This window comes from Kwoniella dejecticola, chromosome 3 (assembly GCF_000512565.2).
Source record: "Kwoniella dejecticola CBS 10117 chromosome 3, complete sequence".
Lineage (NCBI taxonomy): Eukaryota > Fungi > Basidiomycota > Tremellomycetes > Tremellales > Cryptococcaceae > Kwoniella > Kwoniella dejecticola.
In genome coordinates this window covers 64,481-84,085 of record NC_089303.1, presented here as the reverse complement: position 1 = coordinate 84,085, position 19,605 = coordinate 64,481, and the positions used below count along the sequence as shown (strand labels likewise).

The window sequence follows — 19,605 nt, the reverse complement described above, 5'->3', positions numbered from 1 at the left end:
TTTCGTCTCCATCCACCGTGAATGCAGCCCCGTCGTCTGCCTGATCAGGAGGTCTCGCGATCCAAAATGTATATAAAGTGCATTGCAAGATCAACTAGTAATCCTTCTTACCCAACCTCAACAAGTCTTCAGCAACCTCGCTCCTCTTCTCGAGCTTGAAGGCTATTCTTGAGGCTTAGATCTATCTGCATATCACTCTCGCGCACACACACACCAACAAAGATGTCACGAAGAGGTACTTTTGCCGACATCGCTGCTGACCTACCAGCCGGTAGCGATCTAGTCACTACCGAACAGAATGTCTTGGACAATATCAAACAAGAGATCGCCAACTACGACGAAGTAGTCGATTCTGCCAGGGCAGCCGTCGATGCCGAGAAGAGCTTGACTCTTCGAGAAGCCCTTCGACGATACCCCAAAGCTGCAGGTTGGTCCATCTTGCTGTCCACAGCAATGTGAGTAGTCCTCTCTCCTCGAAATCATACAGTCCGATATCAACACCTTCCTAGCTGAGTGATCGCGATGCGGAACAGTCACTGATGTGCTTCATTGTGTAGTATCATGGAAGGTTTCGATGTTGTCCTCATCAACAACTTCTACGCTTTACCCCAATTCGCCCAGAAGTACGGTGTCCAACTCCCCGACGGTAAATACACCATTACTGCCCCTTGGCAAGCCGGTCTGTCCAACGGTGCGCAAGTCGGTGAAATCATCGGTCTTTGCATTAACGGTTGGTCCTCCGAGCGATTCGGTTACAAGAAAACCATGATGGCGGCTTTGTCAATGATGATCTGCGCCATCTTCATCCCTTTCTTCGCTAAGAATATCGAGACTCTTCTCATCGGTGAAATCCTACAAGGGTAAGTCCTCCGTTGAGAGACTATTCCCCAAGATAAGAGCTGATTGTGCAATCGTAGTATCCCTTGGGGTGTCTTCCAAACCCTTACGACCGCTTACGCTGCTGAAATCTCTCCTGTCGCCCTTCGACCATACTTGACCGCCTACGTCAACCTTTGTTGGGTTATCGGACAAGTGATCGCTTCCGGTGTTCTTCGAGGTGTCTTGACTTGGGATTCTCAATGGGCTTACAGACTTCCTTTCGCTTTACAATGTAAGTCGTTCTCAGCTGTGATCTTTTTAACTCATCTTGGTCCACCATCCCTAAGCCTTCTAGTCTGCTTTAAGCCGACCCGAGCTGATTCTGAATGGTCATTACACAGGGTTATGGCCTGCACCCATTTTGATCGGTACCATCTTCGCCCCCGAATCACCTTGGTGGCAAGTACGAATCGGGCGACACGACGCCGCGCGAAACACGATCCGAAGTCTATTCAACAATCCCACCGAGGAAGAAGTCGAGAACTCCATCTCTTTGATGGTGCACACCAACGCTATCGAGAAAGAATTATCCGCAGGAACAAGTTATTGGGACTGTTTCAAGGGCGTTGATCTTCGACGAACGGAGGTCGCTTCTGGTGCTTGGATGATCCAGAATCTTTGTGGATCCGCTTTTATGGGTTATTCAACTTTCTTCCTCGAACAAGCCGGTCTGGCCACCACCAACGCCTTCAACCTTTCTATCGCCCAATACGCGTTGGGTATTTGCGGTACCCTGTCATCGTGGTTCTTGATGACCCGATTCGGTAGACGAAGATTGTACTTGCTCGGTCTGTTCGGTATGATCTGTTTCTTGGTAGTTATCGGTGGTATGGGTTTCATCTCTACTTCCAACTCTGGTGCTCAGTGAGTCAGCGTCCCGTCTCCTACTTATCCTAGCCTCATATCGATATAGATTCCATCCAGCCGTCTAGCTTGTTTTTTGACGGCCGCTGACAATTGCGCATTCCTTCTCCGTTCACTTCCGCAGATGGGCTATCGGCGCAATGTTACTCGCCTATACCGCGTTGTACGACGCCACCGTCGGTCCGGTCTGCTACACCATCGTCGGTGAGATCTCGTCAACTCGACTGAGAGCCAAGACCGTCGTGTGAGTTTCATTCTCTCACTCGAATCGAAGCGAATCCAAACTATCTATTCCATCCCTCATCTTATCTGAATCACCCGTCCCATAAGGCTATCGCTAATGAGTTGTTCTTTTTGCTTCCCGCAGCATCGCTCGAGTCGCTTACAACATCATCGGAATCGTCAACGGAATCATCATGCCGTACTTCCTGAACGCGCAGAAACTCAACTGGGGAGCTAAGACCGGCTGGTTCTGGGCCGGGTTCTGTCTCTTGTGCTTCATCTGGACTTTCTTCAGATTACCAGAAGCCAAAGACAGGACATATGGTGAATTGGACGTGTTGTTCGAAAACAAAGTCTCAGCTAGGAAATTCGCTACTACCATCGTCGACCAATTTGCGGGGCATGAGTCTTCGCTTTCGCCTGCTGGTGGACGGGTCGAAGATATCGACGAGAAGAAGTTCGTTAATGGTAACAACGGTGATGTGGTCCATTTGGAGAGTATCTAAATGAGCTTCGAATCTGCGGTCTTACAGCCGGGAATGAGGAAAGAATGGTCGATGGCGATGACTGATTTTCGAGGCAATGTATGGCAGAGGGGCTTTCGTGGTGCTTCCATCAGACTCAAGTAACGGAACAAGTCTTGAATATATTATAGTTAGTACACTTTTAGTGCAATTGATATGGGTACGAGATGTTAAATGATAGCAGTACAACTCATTACATGATGCCTGAGTTACGGTAGCTTGTACTCTTTCGATGTATTTTGACCATCAACGTGCACACCCATGTGGCTTCACCGTCCTCTTCTAACATAACTCACACTTCCTGGATCGAGTCCCGATTGTTATATGGCTACATACAGAGAGTTACCTACGCTTCACATCTGTCACTGCCATTTCCTATTTGGGTACTGAAGCTAAAGCTAAAGCATCGAGCAGAAACCTCGAGTTCGGTAGATCATTCTCTGCAGAAAGGGTCAAGCCTTTTAATCCTCATCCTCCTCAATCGAGCTTTCAGAGCACCGCATACCGTTTACCACACGCAGACTCGTAAAGCCAGCTATGTAGCTCTGTATTCCGCCACTATCACCGTCACTGTCACTGTCACTGCCTGGATTCTTTGGCCCAGAAAGGATAGATCACCGGGCCAGGTGTTTGAGCTACGAGTACGAGTACGAGTGCGTGATTGGTTCTGCACTTCGCAGTCAGATGAGTTCTCAGATAGCCTGTTACTGTACAATCCAAAACCAACAAGAACAAAGCAGACGACGGACAACGACGAGCGCAATCATTAACCTCAATATCAATATCAATTCATTTGTTATAGAAGTATCAACATGAACCAGTATCCGGATAGCTGCAAGTACTGATGAGACATTACGATTAAACTATTGAAGAGTATACAACGACCAGGTATATGTACAGAATGATAGAGCACTATGGGAAAAGTAACACTCTTAGCTGATTAACCGTCTACGAACTTATGAACAAATCAACTCCTCAGTTTTCAAAACTCAGATCAGATATCAACCACAAAAGGCATGGAATCAAGCCCTACCTTGAGCGTCATCAATCTCAAGATCTCAATCAAGATCAATGTCAAGTTGAAGCTCCAACTCGAAACCGAAATCAAGTACATCGTCGTCTTGCCAAGAATCCAACAATTTCTGATCTCCCACATCCACCTTCTTCGTCGGTTTATTTGCTGTATTGTTAACGGTAGCACCCTTACTCGGTATAGCCCGTTGAGCCGTAATCAGATTACGTCTTGCCGCAGGTGGGACTGGCGCTCGGTCTATACTGGGGATAGGCGGTCTCGTCGTCCTCGCCATCTTCACTGGAGGGACAGCCGTCGATCGTGATGTCGTCGTGGTTGATATTCTGTTCCCGGGTAGGCGAGAAGTGTTCACTGCAGAGGTCGGGTTGACACCAAGATCAGGTTTAGCGGTTCTGCTGTTGCCTGTCACGAATCTACCGATGGTCGGTGCTTGTTTTCTCGCTTGGGAGGCATTTATCGAACCTGTTCCATCGAATCTGGCGTGGGTTCTGGTCAATACAGGCACCACAGGCTTTTGTATGGGATTTGGATTGGATTTAGGTTTGGGTTTTAGCCAATCTTCTTCCAGATCCTCGTCAGCTACAATCGGGCCATTCAGCCAAGTCAGCATTCTCATACTTCGCCTTTCCCTTTGCTCTCGGAGGGAGTCCACGTTTTGATCACGAAACATGAGGGTTGAACTCACACTTCAGCTGCAAATGCTCTACCTCGACATCCTCAATTTCGAATGGGGGGATCTCCCGGATAATCACGTCATCATTGTACGACCACAACGGCGGTAATTTCGAGAGTGTCGAGAAGATCGACACTAAATCCGGATGATCATACGCTGGTGTGTAAGGGAGTTCTGCGATCAAAATCAAAACCTTTAATCAGCTCCGATAGCCTATACTTGAGCATTCACGGTCAAAATGGATTCGCACGAGGCGGTTATATTCGTACGTTCGGATTCGGATCGAGTCCAAGTCCGAGAAAGAGTTCAGGGCGGATACACACCTTGGACAGGCGGAGGCATATATTCAGGTTCATAATCATCTTCCACCTCCCCTTCTACCTCAACCTCTTCTTGGACATTCTGCAAAACCTCATTCGTAGTCTCTTCTATACTTCCCAAACTCAATTCTTCTTCCCATTGCACATGCACCGGCGCAGGAGTGACGAAGTTCTGCTCGATCGAAGATTTGATAGGGGTCAGACTGATGCTCGACAAAGAAGCTCTCGATCGTCGTCGAGCCCTCGTTGCTGAGGGCAATGGTGTCGGAGCTGGTTCCTCCCGCATAGATGCAGGTGCAGGTGCAGGGGCGGGGGTACGTAATGTTTGAAAGGCCTGTTTCTTACTTGATCGAGCGGGCGTTTTATGCGTTTGCATCCCCGAGTGCGTCGGGTTGAGCTGGATATGGGGCATTGATGAGAGTGATTTGGAGGGTGGGATCGAGGTTGAGGTTGATGCTGATTTAGAGGAACCTTGGGCGAATAGTCGTTTAGGTCCTGCGCGTTATGTTTCGAGGTGTATATCAGCACAACTCGCAAAGGGAGTGAATAACATTGGAGTATGTATTTGAGGTACCGCTCATTCGCGTCAGAAGATGATAATGATGCACTCGAGCCACTCACCAATATCTTCCCCTTCTTGACCTTGTCCTTGGCCTTTGCCTTTACCCCCTACCCCCTGATTCTGCTGCATCAATACATTCCTATCTCTTCCTTCCGTCTTCACACCCAGGCCCATCCTTAAGCCCGTACTTGGCCCCATCCTCATTGCGCCTTTCCCTGCTCTCGATGGTGTCTTGGATGGAAGGGCATTGGCATTTTCTTTGTTTGTATTCTTCTTGCTTGTTGTCGGTTGTTGGTAGACAGAGTACGTCCGTGGGATATGGGTTGATCGAGGGGCGAACATGGTGAATCCGTATGAATCAAGTAGTGAGGGTCGAATTCATTTATCTGGTATTGAGGTGTTTTGAAAAGTCAGCCGCGCTTACACGAGGTCCAAAGCCTTGATTGATCTCGTCAGGACATGAAATGATGTAACGCCTTGCTTAGAATACTTGATGATTTGATGATGAATGATGATGTACAAAGCAGGATGGATGAAATCAAACATTACTCATACAAGCAAGATCACACGCGTCAATACATCATACGAGAATTGCCACATGACCCACTGTCACGCTATTACCGATAAATGCCGACCATACTAAAGTGCCACTTTCAAGTCTGTACGTGGTAGGCCCCGCCCAAACGATTAGCTTGTACGCTGTCACCGCCATTCACCTCGAATACACCATCCATCCATATATAGTATATCATTCATTCACTCACTCCAACCTCATCAAACCCCACCAACACACAAAACACCACTCCTCCTCAAAATGGACAAAGACAAGTTGGCAAAACTCCAAGCCCAAGTCCGAATCGGTATGTCCCCATTGATCATTGGGTTTGATGATAGCTGAGCTGAGTTGAGCTGACCATATATTTCTATCTCTTTCTTCTTCCATATGATGCGACGAAATATGCTGATTCAATACAAATCCCCTCATGCCTCACAAATCGATGACTCCCGAATATTCCTACGTTCACACGGCCCACCTACTTCACCGTCTCCTACCTACATCATGTCGAAACCATTCAACTTAACTCGACTGCTATCAATGTAACCCAATCTTTCCATTGGTCACTTAACGGAATCACTCAATGTCCAATGGCGTCACCTTGTCCAACCCATTAACCGACTCAACTTCCCTCTTCCTTTCCTTCTTTCCTTCCTTTTCTTGCTCTCGGAAATAACGTCCAACACAGGTGGTAAGGGTACGCCCCGACGAAAGCAGGTCAAGAAATCAGTCACCGCTTCTCAAGGGGATGACCGAAAGCTCCAAGCTGCTCTCAAGAAGTTGGGCGTGCAACCTATCACAGGTGTAGAGGAGGTCAACATGTTCAAGGAGGATGGCAACGTCTTGCATTTCGGTGCTCCAAGAGGTGAGCTTTGTTTTGGCTTGTGCGCACGAAACGAATGTCTCCCTGCTATCTGGATCCAGTCTCTGCTCTTTGCTCTTTCGTCCTCCTGGTCCACTCCTTTAGTTTCTTTCTGCTCCTACCTTATTTCATCCCTTCCTCCCCTTCGGTCTTCCTTCTCCTTCAGCTTCTCTCCTCGGACTTCCTCCTTGTCATACTGTCTCCCCTACTCCCTTTCTGTCTCTCGTCGATTCTGCCTCTTTTCTCTGGACTCCCTACACCATCCGGTTCTGCAACCTCATATCGGAAGAACAAGGCAGAGTCAATATCTCATCAGAGGTCTACTAAGCAGGACCATGTGTTCGAGCACGGACAATCATATCATCGCAAACATACCATCCCTCTCCTTTTTTTGTGTCGTCACCAAAACCAAAGTCATCCACGCACAATCCATTCCTCGTTCATCCACGTGTATCACGCTAACATCTTCCAACCCCTATAGTCCACGCCGCCCTCCCTTCCAACACTTTAGCAGTCTACGGCCCTGGACAAACCAAGGAACTCACCGAGCTCGTCCCCGGCATCCTTAACCAGTTAGGTCCCGACTCTTTGGCCAACTTGCGAAGACTCGCCGAGTCGTACCAATCTATGACCGCCCGACAAGCTGCTGCGGCCGCCGCTGCTGGTGGTGCCGGTGCGGAGGGTTCAAAGGAGGAAGGAGGCGACGATGAGATCCCGGATCTCGTTGAGAACTTTGACGAGGCCGACGGAGAGAAGAAGGACGCTGATTTGGAGGAGTTGGAGTAATCTCTTCGCCCTAGAAGACCAATCTAATGTCATCGCAGGATGCTGGGAGTGGGGTGGGTTTTAGCCGGATCAAAATACACAACAATAGATTGGATCTCACACAATGGAGTATAGGCAGCGTGGCGGCGGAGCGCGTGTAAGATGTTGGCAGAGGTCGAAAAACTGCAACTTGATGTACTTTGTAATCAAGTCGCATTGATATGCATCAGATAGAGATATCAAGGCTTCGTGGGTGCCATCATCATCATCAACTGCGGTCCGGTACTAGTGATCTTTTACGTCTGTTCAGCCGAGTGTTACCCGAGGTGGGACAGAGGGATGAGCGACAGAGGAGTATCATGTCATCATTCATCACCTTGAAGCGGATGACGACCTTCTCACGATACCTATCACTCGGTTGACCACTTGGGGGATTCCCACTCAATTGGATCGTATCGGACTTGTCTTACTTGTCTTACTTGTCTTACTTGCACTTATCTTGCCTAAATATTTGAACGACTGGAATAAAGATCACGCTGCCTGCTAACTCGACTCTCCTCTCCTCTCCTGTCCTCGTACCAAACGTTATATCGTTACTGCAACCATCACTTCGTCGGTGTTCGTGTCGGTGAATCGCTCATCTATATCATGGCTCACTGACACTGACAAGCTGAAGCTTAAGCTTAATCCCAACCTCAAGCTTACACGACCATCTTTGTTTGATGTCTGACAACCTGGTGATCTGGTAATACAACAATGCATCGGCCGATGCAACTGACTATATCGAAGCTTGCATCTCATTCTCATTCTGATTCTCGTTCTCACTGCCGCCCCATCTTAGATACATGCCTAAGAGCGTATTAACATCTCACCTTGACGTCCTCTCACTCATGCGATGAGAAGAGGTCCGTGGTATAATGTAATATGGGACGGAGACGTTGCCGATCTGAGCCCAATCTACACCTTCTCCCCACTTGCACTCCCATTCGCACCTGCAATCACGCCCGCCTCTCTCGAAGCTTTCATCTCCCTATACATCCTGACCACCCTCTCCCTCTCTTCTTCTAATATCCGCTTCTGCCCCGCATTCAGGGGTATCTTGCCACTATCTTTCCCTACCGCTCCGTACCTCTCCTTTGCCCTCGACGACGTGGTACTAGCTCTCGGCGTTGTCGTCGTCGTTGTTGTCGTTGATGCTTTTCTCAAGTGCGGGAGTTGCGGTGGTTCTTGTACTATATCATTCAATCTTCTTGGCTTTTCCATCTGCTTGAATTCTTTAATCGGTCTTCTTTTCTCTCCTCCCACCACCCCGTCCACTCCCTCTCCTTCTCCATACTCATCCTCCTCGTCCTCATCGTCACCTCCATTCCCACCTCCCACCCTCTTCCTCTTCTTCCCATCGCGCTTCTCCTTCTGTTCTCTCAAAAACCTATCCAAAACCTCTTTCGGGACTTTCCCATCCTTGACCAACTTCTCTAACCTCGCCTGGCGCTTCCTATCCTTCTTCTCTCGTCTGGCTTGCGACTCTTCGAGCGCTTTGGTCGAAGCGGCATCTTTGATAGCTTTATTCACGCCTGGTCGGAGGATATGCTCTATTCGTCTATTATATTCTCCTAGGGATTCGTTGGGTAATATTTTCGGCAATGTAGCCTTTGCTTTTTCCTGCTCCTTTCCCTTTTCCTTTTCCTTCTCCTTGCCCTTGCCTTTATCTCCTGGCCCACTCACTTTGCCATCCGCATCCGCATTCGCACCCACTTCGGCCTTCGTCTTCCCCTTCAAAGATGAAGACCCGGCTTGAGATTGAGTTCCACTTTGAGCCTTAGACCTAGGTACAGATCCACCCGTATCTTCCGAATTAGTCCGTCCGCTCTCCCTAAACGAAGATTGGAATTTCCAGCCTGATATGATCCGAGACGCTCCTTTGGGGGTATCGTCGTATGCTGCATTGACTGCCTTCGCCGACGGAGGGAGGTTGGTTCCTCTACAGTACAGAAAGACAACGTGAATTGGTTTAGCTACTTGATTCCAATTATGCTGTCACAGACTAGGATACAGGATAAGTAGCCAGCGGATAATTTCGAACATGGGTATGGGTATGAGCATGAGTATAATCAGAAGGATCGACCCACTTCTTAGCTGTTTCAGCTTCTCTGATCGATCGTTTCGAGCCTGTACACGGCGTGTCAGTATCGGCCTCGGTATTAGCTCGAGCGATACGAAGAAGTGCGGGTTTGCGGGTTTGCAGACTCACGCTTATGAGGCATCGTGCCAAGTAGAATAGCTTCTAATCGTATGATCAGACTGAGTATGTATTATTTCGTTGTTCGTCGAGGCAGGTCGGTGGGATATACTTGTATTTTGTATCGGGCTAATAGGACGCTGTAAATGGGAGTCTGGCCTCTTTGTTATTTGCTATATGATATATGCTATATGCTATATGCTATTTGATATATGCTCACCATGACATTTGTTGTTGGATCTTGAAATTCTTGTTCGCTGTTCAGGCACGATCACCTATCGAGCCACTCGGTCGCCACGTTACGCAACTATCAGGCTGTGAACACGTGCGTACGTTTGTATCAGGCTCACTGCTGCACCTAATGCGAAGCTGGATAAATCACCTTGTCCCCCTATATCATGGAGGGAGGAACAACGTATGAAGGTCTAAAGCATCAACAAACGAGAGGATAGTCGAAAGCACTCACAGTACCATCACCTTCTCACCCTCACCCTCACCCTCATCCTCAATACTGTCATCTGCATAGCGCATTTACCCCGGAAAAAGAACATCTCACTATGTCCAACTTCGCCAAACAAATCCCAAAAGCAGTCAAGGAGATCAGATTACATTTCTGTCAGACCTCGAGTCATTCGGCAGGTATCAGGTGGGTTTGCTTTGGTTTGGGGTCGGATCGGGGTCTCATTGGATGCTCTATATCCACTTTGACTCGCTGGAGGACTGCCTCACACGATTCCCATGGCCTCTCCATTTTATCGAGCGACACACGTCACACTGCAATTCCAATCTCGGATCGCTAATCACCATGATTGAACAACTCTTTACGCAGAAAATTCGTCCAATCCTCTTACCCGTCGATCAAAGCTTCCAACCCGGATCTCAAGTTCTTAGTGCGGGAAGCTAGTGAAATATCGCCTCGGGCATTCGTGCGATTCGGTGAGTTCATCTTGTCCAGTCTAGTCTGATCTATCAATCTTCCTAAACTTCACATCCTCCGCTCCATTATGTCATGTGATGCCATATAACATCTGTTCCATCTCCGTTTCCTTGCCTTACCTCCTGGAAGAGTATAAATATCAGAAAGTGTCAAATGCTGATCCATCTTCATTCTGATCATCGCAGAACGAGGCGCCGAATCTCAAACCCAATTAGCAGATCTATCAGAATCGCAAGTCGCGACTGAGTTGAGTAGATTAGTGAATTCGCAAACTGTTGGAAAGGCTCAATAAGAGTAGTAAGAGGAGATGATGGTATGAGGTGGAGAGGGATACATCCTTATCATAGACTCTACGGCAATGTGGAGGGTTGGAGGGTTGGGGTGGTCTGATCGTATGCACGCATTTTATCATTCTACGCCTTTCGTAATTGCAGAAGTCGTTGAGGTGAGGTCAGTCATCATAGTCATCCTTCGCTGTCATCCTAATAGAAAGAACTTCGTCATATCATCTCGCACCCAACAAGCATGCCTATTGACTGGCCGTGTCCGCGATAATCGATAATTGAGATACATCTCTGCAGCTGGCTCGTGACCGTCGTCGTCGTCGTCGTCGTCGTCAAGTTACATCGGTCACGTATCCCGCTCACTTTGATCTCAATCTTCATTCGTCGTCAACCAAAAACAAGACCAAAACAACTCAAGTGTTTCATCCGTCAAACCTCATCCCTTCTACTTGGTTACCTTCCTTCCTTCTTTCGCACCCGCTCAACAAAGTGTCTATATTTACACGCACTTTCATACTCATACATACTCATACTCACACTCGTGCGCACATGCACCGACCATTGCTGATGAACGCGCTTACAACACATGAGGCATCTCCGGACCCAGACTCAGACCGAGAAACAAGGGAAACCCCTGATTGGGCAACGAGACAAAGTGTCACCTAGCAACTGTGCCGCTCGGGCTCTTTTTGGATGTGGATGTGGAGATCGATGCCAAGTTACCAAGTGGATCTTGGATTTGCTCATGGTTTTGCTGTTGGAATATGGCTAAAACAAACCCGACCATCGCTCTGAGTTAGCGCGTGCACAACAGCTACCACTCACTGACTAATCGTGTACTAATCTGCGATGGTGTACTCACCACGCCTCCATCTTTCATCTCACTCCGCTCTCCTTCTCTACTTTCATCGTTCTTTCTCTCTTCGACCTCACCTCGACGGTTATTGTTTCTCATTTCATTTTCCTCATTCATTGATTGTCTTCCTGGCTAGCCCAGCGTTCTCACCCTCTGCGAGATCTTCCGTGTTACTTCGCTGTACTTTAGTCCATTCCATTTCAGTCCACTTTGCTCCATCCGGCAGGTCCGCTCTTTCCAAAATCACTCGGTGACCCGTCAAGCACTCAAAATCTCAAGCCTCCTGCCTCTCTTCGCCACTGGTCTTCGATCACCACCTAATCGGAATCAGCAGAACCACCTAACTCAACATACCAAATCTCAAACATCAACAAGATGCAGGCCATCATCAAAACCACCCTCCTCATCTCAACCATTCTCGCCCTGTTTTCTTGCTCAACCACCGCTCAAGTCGTCTTGGGTATCAGTAGTCCCGCTGCACCATCACTCACCGTCGGCCCGAGCCTTCCTACAGATCCAGCCTCAGCGTCGGCCTCGATAAGCTCGACCGACAGCGCTTTCGATGCCGTGATAACCGAATTCGTGATGCCTACCCCCCTAATCGCCGGCGCGGTATATACTAAACCCCCGCAGGACAAGTGCGGGGACTGGGGTTGCGGACGAGTCATGTCCCCCAGCCACGAAGGAAACGGGAACGGGACTGGTGAGCAGGCATCATGTTATCCTGCCGTTAAGTCTTGGGGATATCGATCGATGCATTGTGGATATGGCCACACCCGGAACTCGGAAGGCAGATGTCAGGCTCAAGGGTGGTATGATGGAGAGATGGGTTGTTATGAGACTACGATCATACAAGGTGAGTCCTAATCGATCATAATTGCTTGTCCTTCCCAATGCCTGGTACTGGTATGATTGCAATTGTCCATTGTGAATATCATTACTACACGTCACTCGTCATCATCGAAACCATTGTCAACGAATTGAACTAAACTTAACATGATTTGGCCTGACCTGAGCTGGTTATGTTAATATCGACCTTGTGCTACCGCAGAAACCACGTCGATCGTCGAGGAGTGTTACGCCTCTACAGAGACCAAGACGGAGCACAGTGAGTCGATCCACGTTGACTTTGATCCCTATTCACAGTTCTGTCCTTCTTCCTTCTTTGGCATTGAGTAGTCAAGATCAGGATCGGCTGATGATGCTGAATGACGATGCTTAGTGACAGTCACAGAGACAGCTACTGCGTGAGTGCAGATACCCACACCCCTGCGAACTTTGGACCAAATGCATGCCGTTGAAGTTACCATTGTATATCTCGTCCGCCATCAACGCAGCTGAATTTGATGTTTGTACGGTAGCACCGAGACCCAAGCCGAGGTATCCACATCTACAATGACCGAGATAGTCAATCATACGGTGTGAGCTGTACATAGCACGTCACGCTGGGAATAAGGCTGATCCGCCGCTACACATCGTTAGCACCGAGACCGTACCTAGCACCGTGACTGCGACAGCCACAGAACTAGCGTGAGTCATCCTGCACCCAAACAATCCGTATCGCAGTATCGCAATGATGTATTGGTCGCTGACTCCGTTGATGGGGATATTCCTGATTCCGCATTGCTATACGAGCAGGACTCAGACGGAAGCTGTAACCGAAGTGCAGACGATGACGGAGACTGTCATACACAACGTCACTGCTACTGAGTAAGTGGCACGTTCCGTCTGCCCCTCGCTCCGGAGATGTGTCCTTCCCATGTGATCCAAGCTGATTATCCCATTGCGATGATCCTCCTAGGATGGTGACCGAGACCAAGACTGCGGTCGAGACAATGACAGTCAACCATACAATGTGAGTGATATTGTATCTTTTCTTTTATGCCTACCCCCATGATTTGGCGACTGTGTCATCTTGCGAGTTTATCTGTCGTCGCAGATTGACAACGTTGCACGTGACATCTCAGCTGATGAACATTCTGTTTTTCATGTTCCCCTTGCAGAACCGAGATCATGACGCAGACTGAGAGTGTGCCGATCACCAAGGTCGAGACTGTGATCAGCGTGAGGAAGCCCACTATCCCGACCGGACAAATCATTCATAGTCTCTTCATCCAATTATCTCGGCGGACGAGAAAAGCTGACTGCTCATCGCGGGTTTATTCAACTGGTTCAGACAATGGTCGTACCTACTACAGTGGTGATGACGGAAGTTCAGACCGCTCGAGTAACCGATATCGTGACTAAGAACGAGTGGGTCAAATAAAGTCTGCATCGGCGTCTGCGCCGGGGTCATCCCGCATCCCGCGAGCGTTTCACCTCATATGCTGACTCTATATATGTGCTCCTGAAGAACCCAGACCCAAGTCGAAACTCAGATCGCTACCCAGACAGAAAAAGTTACGGAGGTACAAACAGCCACTGAGACTGCTGTGAGTTGACGTTCACATTCGCATTCGCCTTTGCGTTGGCATTTGCGTCCGCTATCTCGTTGTCATGGTGAATCGTTTCTACCCAAAAAACATGGCTAATACGTGAACCTTGGTGTGGCCTAAGGTCGAAACTGCTATACATACAATCAAGGAGACTGAGATACACAATGTCACCGCCACGCAAGTAAGTCACGTCTCTAAACAAATATTTCATTCATAGCGGATATCAGCTTCTAGAACTGACGGCTCGGTGGAATATAATCGGATAGACCGAAAAAGCGATCGAAACTAAATTGGAGACAGTCACAAATACCGCTATTTCCGTCGAGGTATCAGTCACCACCGAAGTCCAAGTCGCCGTAAGTATACTTCTCTCTCAAACGCACCTAAGTGATTGTATCGAATCTGGACACTTAAGCGCACGCTATGTCGCCCGATTGCTTTCCTTTCACGCCTGGCAATACCCCCTGAAGCGCAGGCTGACCCGAATCTTGTGTCCCTGATTCAGACCGAAACCCAGATCCACAATTCGACAGCGACAGTAATCTCCACCGAAGTAGCCATATCCACCGAAAAAGAAATATCTACCGAGACCGCTTTCGCCACTGCTACTGCTACTGCTACTGCTACTGCCACTGAGACAGCTACAGCTACAATAACGGAATCTGCGATTCTTACTGAACAAGCTACCATCACCGAACATTCCACTGCCACCGCCACGGCCACGGCGACAGTGACTGAGACTATCGCTTCTGCTGCTGCTGCAGCAGCTGGGGATGGGAAAGCTCTGAGTGATTGTCAGATGAGCTGTTCTTCCGCTTGGGGATGGAACGCCCATACGCAGACGCAAGCTGCTTATGCTAGTTCAACCGCTACTGCTACCGCTGCGCACGAGTCGTATGGTAATGCGTATCAGAGTGGGTACGAGGGCGAGGGCGAGGGAGACAAAGGGTACAAGTATAGAAGAGGAATGAGAAGAAGTAAGATCATTGGCAGATCAGGTGGACGATGGTAGGTAGATAAGAGTGGGGTAATTTAGATCAAGTCGTGATACCACTGCGGCAACAACACTCTTTCTACCCTGTCTTAGCGTAGACACGCCTTTCCCACCTTTGTGATTGCTTAGTACTTCTATAATACGCCTTTTTGTACATTGCCTGTATGACTTGACGACACCCACTTTCCACTTGATACCCCCGATACCCATTATATGCATGTGTGCTCGCCAGATTAGTGAGAAGCTAGTCATGCGAGTGATACGAAGATGATCTCGGTCTTCGGGCGTTGATCTCCTCATCATCATCCTCGTCAGGCACGGCCTACAGTCCTAGTCCGATCGATTTGTACGTTATTTCAAGTGTTTTGGTTACATCATCACTCTCCCACCGCCGTCATCGATACGTGTCCGTGTTCATGGGATACTAGTCCGAGTGATTTACATATAACATATATCATATATCATCCATCTGTATTATAACGTCCTACCGTTCATTCCTCCTGACCTATCAATCGTCTGCCTCAACCCAGATAAACTAGATACTCAAGCTAATTTAATCGCTCCAAGATGGTCTTTCTAGGCCTCCATCCAGCCGTCACTTCCCGCTTGGCAGGCGTCATTGGTTTCACGTGAGCCTGTCCGTCTCTACTTCAGTGTGCGAGTGTCGAGTGTCGAGTGTCGAGTGTCCGGCGTCCTACGTCCTACATTCTGCATCCTGCGTTCTGTATTGTGTGACTTGCGAAGATACAATGGGGCCTCTATATCTCCAGTCTTCGAGAGTCTTGATACTCGACACGAGATAGAAGGGGTTTGAAAGCTGATGCATCCAGATGACACCGCTCATCGTACTACAGATTCGCATATCAAACAGCTTTCGCCCTATATTCTGTGCCCAATAAGACTGAAAAGTTCTACGATTTAGCGGGCTCAACGGGATTCATCACTTCTACTTTACTTTCTTTGGTAAGCTTCCCCCACTGTCTCTGTAAAGCACGAGTCGCGCATCCTCCCCGATATACACGAAGATCGGCTTCACCTTAATCACAGTATCATCTCTTCAATGGAAAAGGGACTTCGCTGACCATCCAAACGTTCAGTACTACCCCACCGTAAAATCATGGCTCACCAAATCATCCACTACCACGGCTTCCGCACTCTCGTTCTCGCTTGCAAATCACCATCCAAGACAATTATTGGTCAGCGCTATGATGTTGCTATGGGCCGGTAGATTGGGTTATTACCTCGTCGGTGTGAGTGACCTGACATGACCCCACCCCCTTACCTCCACCAGTGCTCCAGTCCAGTTGATATTGGTGACAATGCAACACACCTTAAGCTGACGTCTTTACAACCCCATTGATCGCCCTCCTTGTGGCTCTCAGCGTATCGCAAAGCACGGCTCCGATTCCAGATTCGACGATCTCAAGACTAAACCAGCTATCTTCTCTGGGATGTGGTGCGTATCTTCATGATTTCCACCTTGCGTATATACTAGCTTTCGCGGGCATGTCTATCCGCATCCTGCACGTGTCTCGCTGAGAGGACACAGGATCTATATTGACCATAATTGGACGTTCTGCAGGTTCGGTCAAGCACTCTGGGTCACGCTCGTCGGTCTTCCCGCTTTCTTAGTCAACTCCGTCCCCGCTGCTGCACACCCTGCGTTGGGTCTCAAAGACTTCATCGGGCTGGGTATTTGGATAGCAGGGCTCGGGTTCGAGGTGCTCGCTGATTCTGGTAAGCTTCTCGACTATCATTACTAGCTCCCTCAATCATGCCCATTTTCCCCGTGGCACATCCTTATCCAGACCTACAGCTACAGGTGCAACTAAGGCGAGACCGGCAAAAATTTCAACGACCAAAGCTGACGTTTGATTGCGCATGTAGAAAAAGCCAAATGGCGAAAAGAGAAGGACGAAAAGAAACACGAGGAGAAATTCATTTCTTCAGGCTTATGGAGTCTGTCCAGACATCCCAAGTGAGCCCCATTCGTACTCTGTCCTCTGCCTCTTCATTCGTTGTCCTTCGTCAATAAACTATGCGTACTGACGGGCATGCGATTCGTATTTGTAGCTATCTGGGCGAAGTGATCTTACAGAACGGTCCCCCGCTTTTGGCACTCACCACACCCCTTCCACCTACCGTCAAATACCTCTCGTTCGCCTCGCCTATCTTCTCTTACATCTTACTCCGATACGCTTCCGGTGTACCACCTCTCGAAGAATCGGCAGAGAAGAAGTTCGGTGATACCCCTGAATGGAAGAAGTACCGAAATGAGACTAGTATGTTCGTGCCGTTGCCATTTGGCCTGGGCAAGGGTAAAATTTAACCGTGGCGATGAGATCGTTCGTCTTCATCTTTGACATCAACTTTGGCTTGCTTGCCTTCTTCGCGCTGCCCTCTTGACCGTCTTGAGAGGCGTGAAGTATGGATTTCTGTGGATGACTGCTCCCTCTTTGATGAACATTTGTCAAGCGCATATCGTCTTGACCGAAAATTCTTCGCATACTTTCCAGATCAGAATGTATTACTGTGTATATCGCTCGCCGGTTGCCAGCAGGTTTTGCGGCATTGAGCTCATATGAACTGAGAGGACTCGTCATAGTCAGATCTGATCTCGCATCTTTTGCACATCTGTTCCTAGTGCGAATGCAATCGGTCGGTCTTATGCTCACCTTCTGTGAATCTATGCATCTATGCATGAGAAATGTGTGCAATAGATTGGGTTGATCGCAGCGGCGGCATGTTGAATCTATCGATCCCCCCTCCACTTTCCGCGACTAAATCACTCGCTAGTCTGAACGAGTCGCTCTTGCTCATTTGTTTATCGTTCGTCCACGACATCCCCTTGACCTGATTGTTATATCACCACTCAGACAACGATAGGGGAATACGTGTCTGACCAGCTGATATCTGACAAGCAGACTCATCATTGCATACGAGAACTATCATACCCGCCAAACCCAACTGTCCAATACATCATGTCCTCACCTTTTCCTATACCAGGCATCTCCTCGTCCCCCTTCCCATTCCCCTCTTTACCTCAGATGACCCAGCCCCAAACTCAAGCTGCTCAGAACGGAGGCAACACATCATCTCCTGCACCTTTCGCATCCGGACTCACACCTTTGAACCCTGGACCGATATTCGCTCCTTCCCCTCTATCTCAACTAATCTCGTCTACCATCAATCCCAGCGCCAATGCTAATTCGAACGTAGCTGGTCAATCGTCGAACTCAATTAGCAACTTCACGAGCACAGGCTTGACACCTGGCATATTCAATCAGACCACCCCCAATTTCTTCCCCACATCAACGTCAAATTCAAACCCACCGGCCGCCAACACGAACGGGATAACTCCCAATACTTCCGCGTTACTAGCTTCAGTCGGAGTCACTCTTCCAGGCCTCCACTCAAACGCAAATGCAAATGCACATACGAATACAAACTCGACTCTGAATCCGGTCTTGGCTGGTCTGAATGGCGTGAATGGTGTGAACGGCGGGAATGGCGGGAACAAAGAAAGCCTTGTACTAGGTCTGAACGAACTGGAAAATACGCTGAGTAAATTAGAAGAGCTTCTAGGCGAGATGAGGGAGATAGAAAGTAGGGTGTTCGAAGGTGCCAAAGTAGGCGACGAGGAGAAATTGATCGGTATGTCTCAACCCATATCATCTCATTCTACCACTACCTCATTTCGTTGCACTCATCTCACCTTTTCACCTTTAAATCGATCCACTGGGGGTCAAGCACAATCAGCCGTACTTGTATAATCGCAACGCCCTTCTCGCTCCGTTTCGCCCACACATCTCGTACTGTACTGAATGCATACTGATTCTGCCCTGCTCGTCTCACCAACCCCGTAGCTCTACATACCGAATGTGAGTCATCCTCTCTACTTTTCTGTAACCTTGATCTTCTCTTCTGTGTCTGTGCAACGTTTTAACCTGGTCGCTTAATTAGATAACCAATCCCTACAAAACATCATCTCACTCTCGCAAAGCACCCTTGTCGCCTCATTACCTCTGATCACCTCTGCGCCTGCTCCTCGCCCGTTCACCGACAATACTCTCGGTGTCGCAGGTGAAAACCCGAGTCCTAATCCGAATCCGAATCCAAGTTCGCAGCCGACTCTCAATGATACACCAACCAACAGTTCCAATCTGACAATTGCAGACTTGTCAAAATGGTCAGAAGAAAGAGCCGCTCTGGAATTCACAAGGCGCGAAAATACAAAGGTCGCAGCTAAGAGCGTGGTCGACATTCTCAAGGGCAACAGCAATGCCAATGTCGGTGGACGGTAATTTGAGGAAAGCTAGAATGCGACATGTCATGTCATATGGTGCGCATGATCGTCGAAGTTTCTTCAGCTATCGCCTATCAACTCGACTCGACCCGATTCGAATCAAATTAAATTGGGACCATCCGTAGATTTCTGAGATGGATCTGATCGATAATTCATCGATGAAAGATCAACTCGAATCACTACGAACGGCGTCACCTATCCCTCAAACACTAAACAGTCTTCCCACCATACAGATATGAGAACAGACGTTCGACCATCGCTACTGGTACCTTGATCAATCTTGACTCAAGTCCG

The 19,605-nt window shown here is 48.5% G+C and overlaps 8 protein-coding genes across 8 annotated transcripts; 6 read left to right on the top strand and 2 right to left on the bottom strand.

The window, feature by feature from the left end:
• Window positions 1-222: 222 nt before the first annotated feature.
• On the top strand, window positions 223-2,471 carry I303_102428 (uncharacterized protein; the record flags this gene model as incomplete). Its single annotated transcript, XM_018405784.1, has 6 exons — window positions 223-455; window positions 558-860; window positions 918-1,111; window positions 1,221-1,743; window positions 1,868-1,987; window positions 2,111-2,471. 6 exons carry the CDS (start codon window positions 223-225, stop codon window positions 2,469-2,471), a joined length of 1,734 nt encoding a protein of 577 aa, XP_018264278.1.
• Window positions 2,472-3,547: 1,076 nt separating this feature from the next.
• Window positions 3,548-5,419, bottom strand: I303_102427 (uncharacterized protein; the record flags this gene model as incomplete). The annotated part of the gene is made up of 4 exons (XM_018405783.1): window positions 3,548-4,101; window positions 4,208-4,369; window positions 4,519-5,010; window positions 5,137-5,419. 4 exons carry the CDS (start codon window positions 5,417-5,419, stop codon window positions 3,548-3,550), a joined length of 1,491 nt encoding a protein of 496 aa, XP_018264277.1.
• A 472-nt stretch (window positions 5,420-5,891) lies between these two features.
• I303_102426 (nascent polypeptide-associated complex subunit beta) lies at window positions 5,892-7,281 on the top strand (the record flags this gene model as incomplete). The annotated part of the gene is made up of 3 exons (XM_018405782.1): window positions 5,892-5,937; window positions 6,322-6,498; window positions 6,977-7,281. 3 exons carry the CDS (start codon window positions 5,892-5,894, stop codon window positions 7,279-7,281), a joined length of 528 nt encoding a protein of 175 aa, XP_018264276.1.
• Window positions 7,282-8,217: 936 nt separating this feature from the next.
• Window positions 8,218-9,524, bottom strand: I303_102425 (uncharacterized protein; the record flags this gene model as incomplete). The annotated part of the gene is made up of 3 exons (XM_018405781.1): window positions 8,218-9,241; window positions 9,390-9,429; window positions 9,512-9,524. 3 exons carry the CDS (start codon window positions 9,522-9,524, stop codon window positions 8,218-8,220), a joined length of 1,077 nt encoding a protein of 358 aa, XP_018264275.1.
• A 532-nt stretch (window positions 9,525-10,056) lies between these two features.
• On the top strand, window positions 10,057-10,728 carry I303_102424 (uncharacterized protein; the record flags this gene model as incomplete). The annotated part of the gene is made up of 3 exons (XM_018405780.1): window positions 10,057-10,145; window positions 10,329-10,435; window positions 10,622-10,728. 3 exons carry the CDS (start codon window positions 10,057-10,059, stop codon window positions 10,726-10,728), a joined length of 303 nt encoding a protein of 100 aa, XP_018264274.1.
• A 1,223-nt stretch (window positions 10,729-11,951) lies between these two features.
• Window positions 11,952-15,023, top strand: I303_102423 (uncharacterized protein; the record flags this gene model as incomplete). Its single annotated transcript, XM_018405779.1, has 13 exons — window positions 11,952-12,432; window positions 12,628-12,684; window positions 12,799-12,823; window positions 12,938-12,997; window positions 13,059-13,106; window positions 13,215-13,286; window positions 13,378-13,431; window positions 13,580-13,640; window positions 13,753-13,829; window positions 13,930-14,008; window positions 14,133-14,192; window positions 14,278-14,367; window positions 14,517-15,023. 13 exons carry the CDS (start codon window positions 11,952-11,954, stop codon window positions 15,021-15,023), a joined length of 1,671 nt encoding a protein of 556 aa, XP_018264273.1.
• A 549-nt stretch (window positions 15,024-15,572) lies between these two features.
• I303_102422 (uncharacterized protein) lies at window positions 15,573-17,334 on the top strand (the record flags this gene model as incomplete). Its single annotated transcript, XM_018405778.2, has 7 exons — window positions 15,573-15,634; window positions 15,860-15,968; window positions 16,103-16,255; window positions 16,388-16,461; window positions 16,588-16,742; window positions 16,893-16,983; window positions 17,079-17,334. The coding sequence occupies 7 exons, from the start codon at window positions 15,573-15,575 to the stop codon at window positions 17,332-17,334; spliced, it is 900 nt and encodes a 299-aa protein (XP_018264272.2).
• Window positions 17,335-17,986: 652 nt separating this feature from the next.
• On the top strand, window positions 17,987-19,309 carry I303_102421 (uncharacterized protein; the record flags this gene model as incomplete). The annotated part of the gene is made up of 3 exons (XM_018405777.1): window positions 17,987-18,659; window positions 18,872-18,886; window positions 18,969-19,309. The coding sequence occupies 3 exons, from the start codon at window positions 17,987-17,989 to the stop codon at window positions 19,307-19,309; spliced, it is 1,029 nt and encodes a 342-aa protein (XP_018264271.1).
• Window positions 19,310-19,605: the final 296 nt, after the last annotated feature.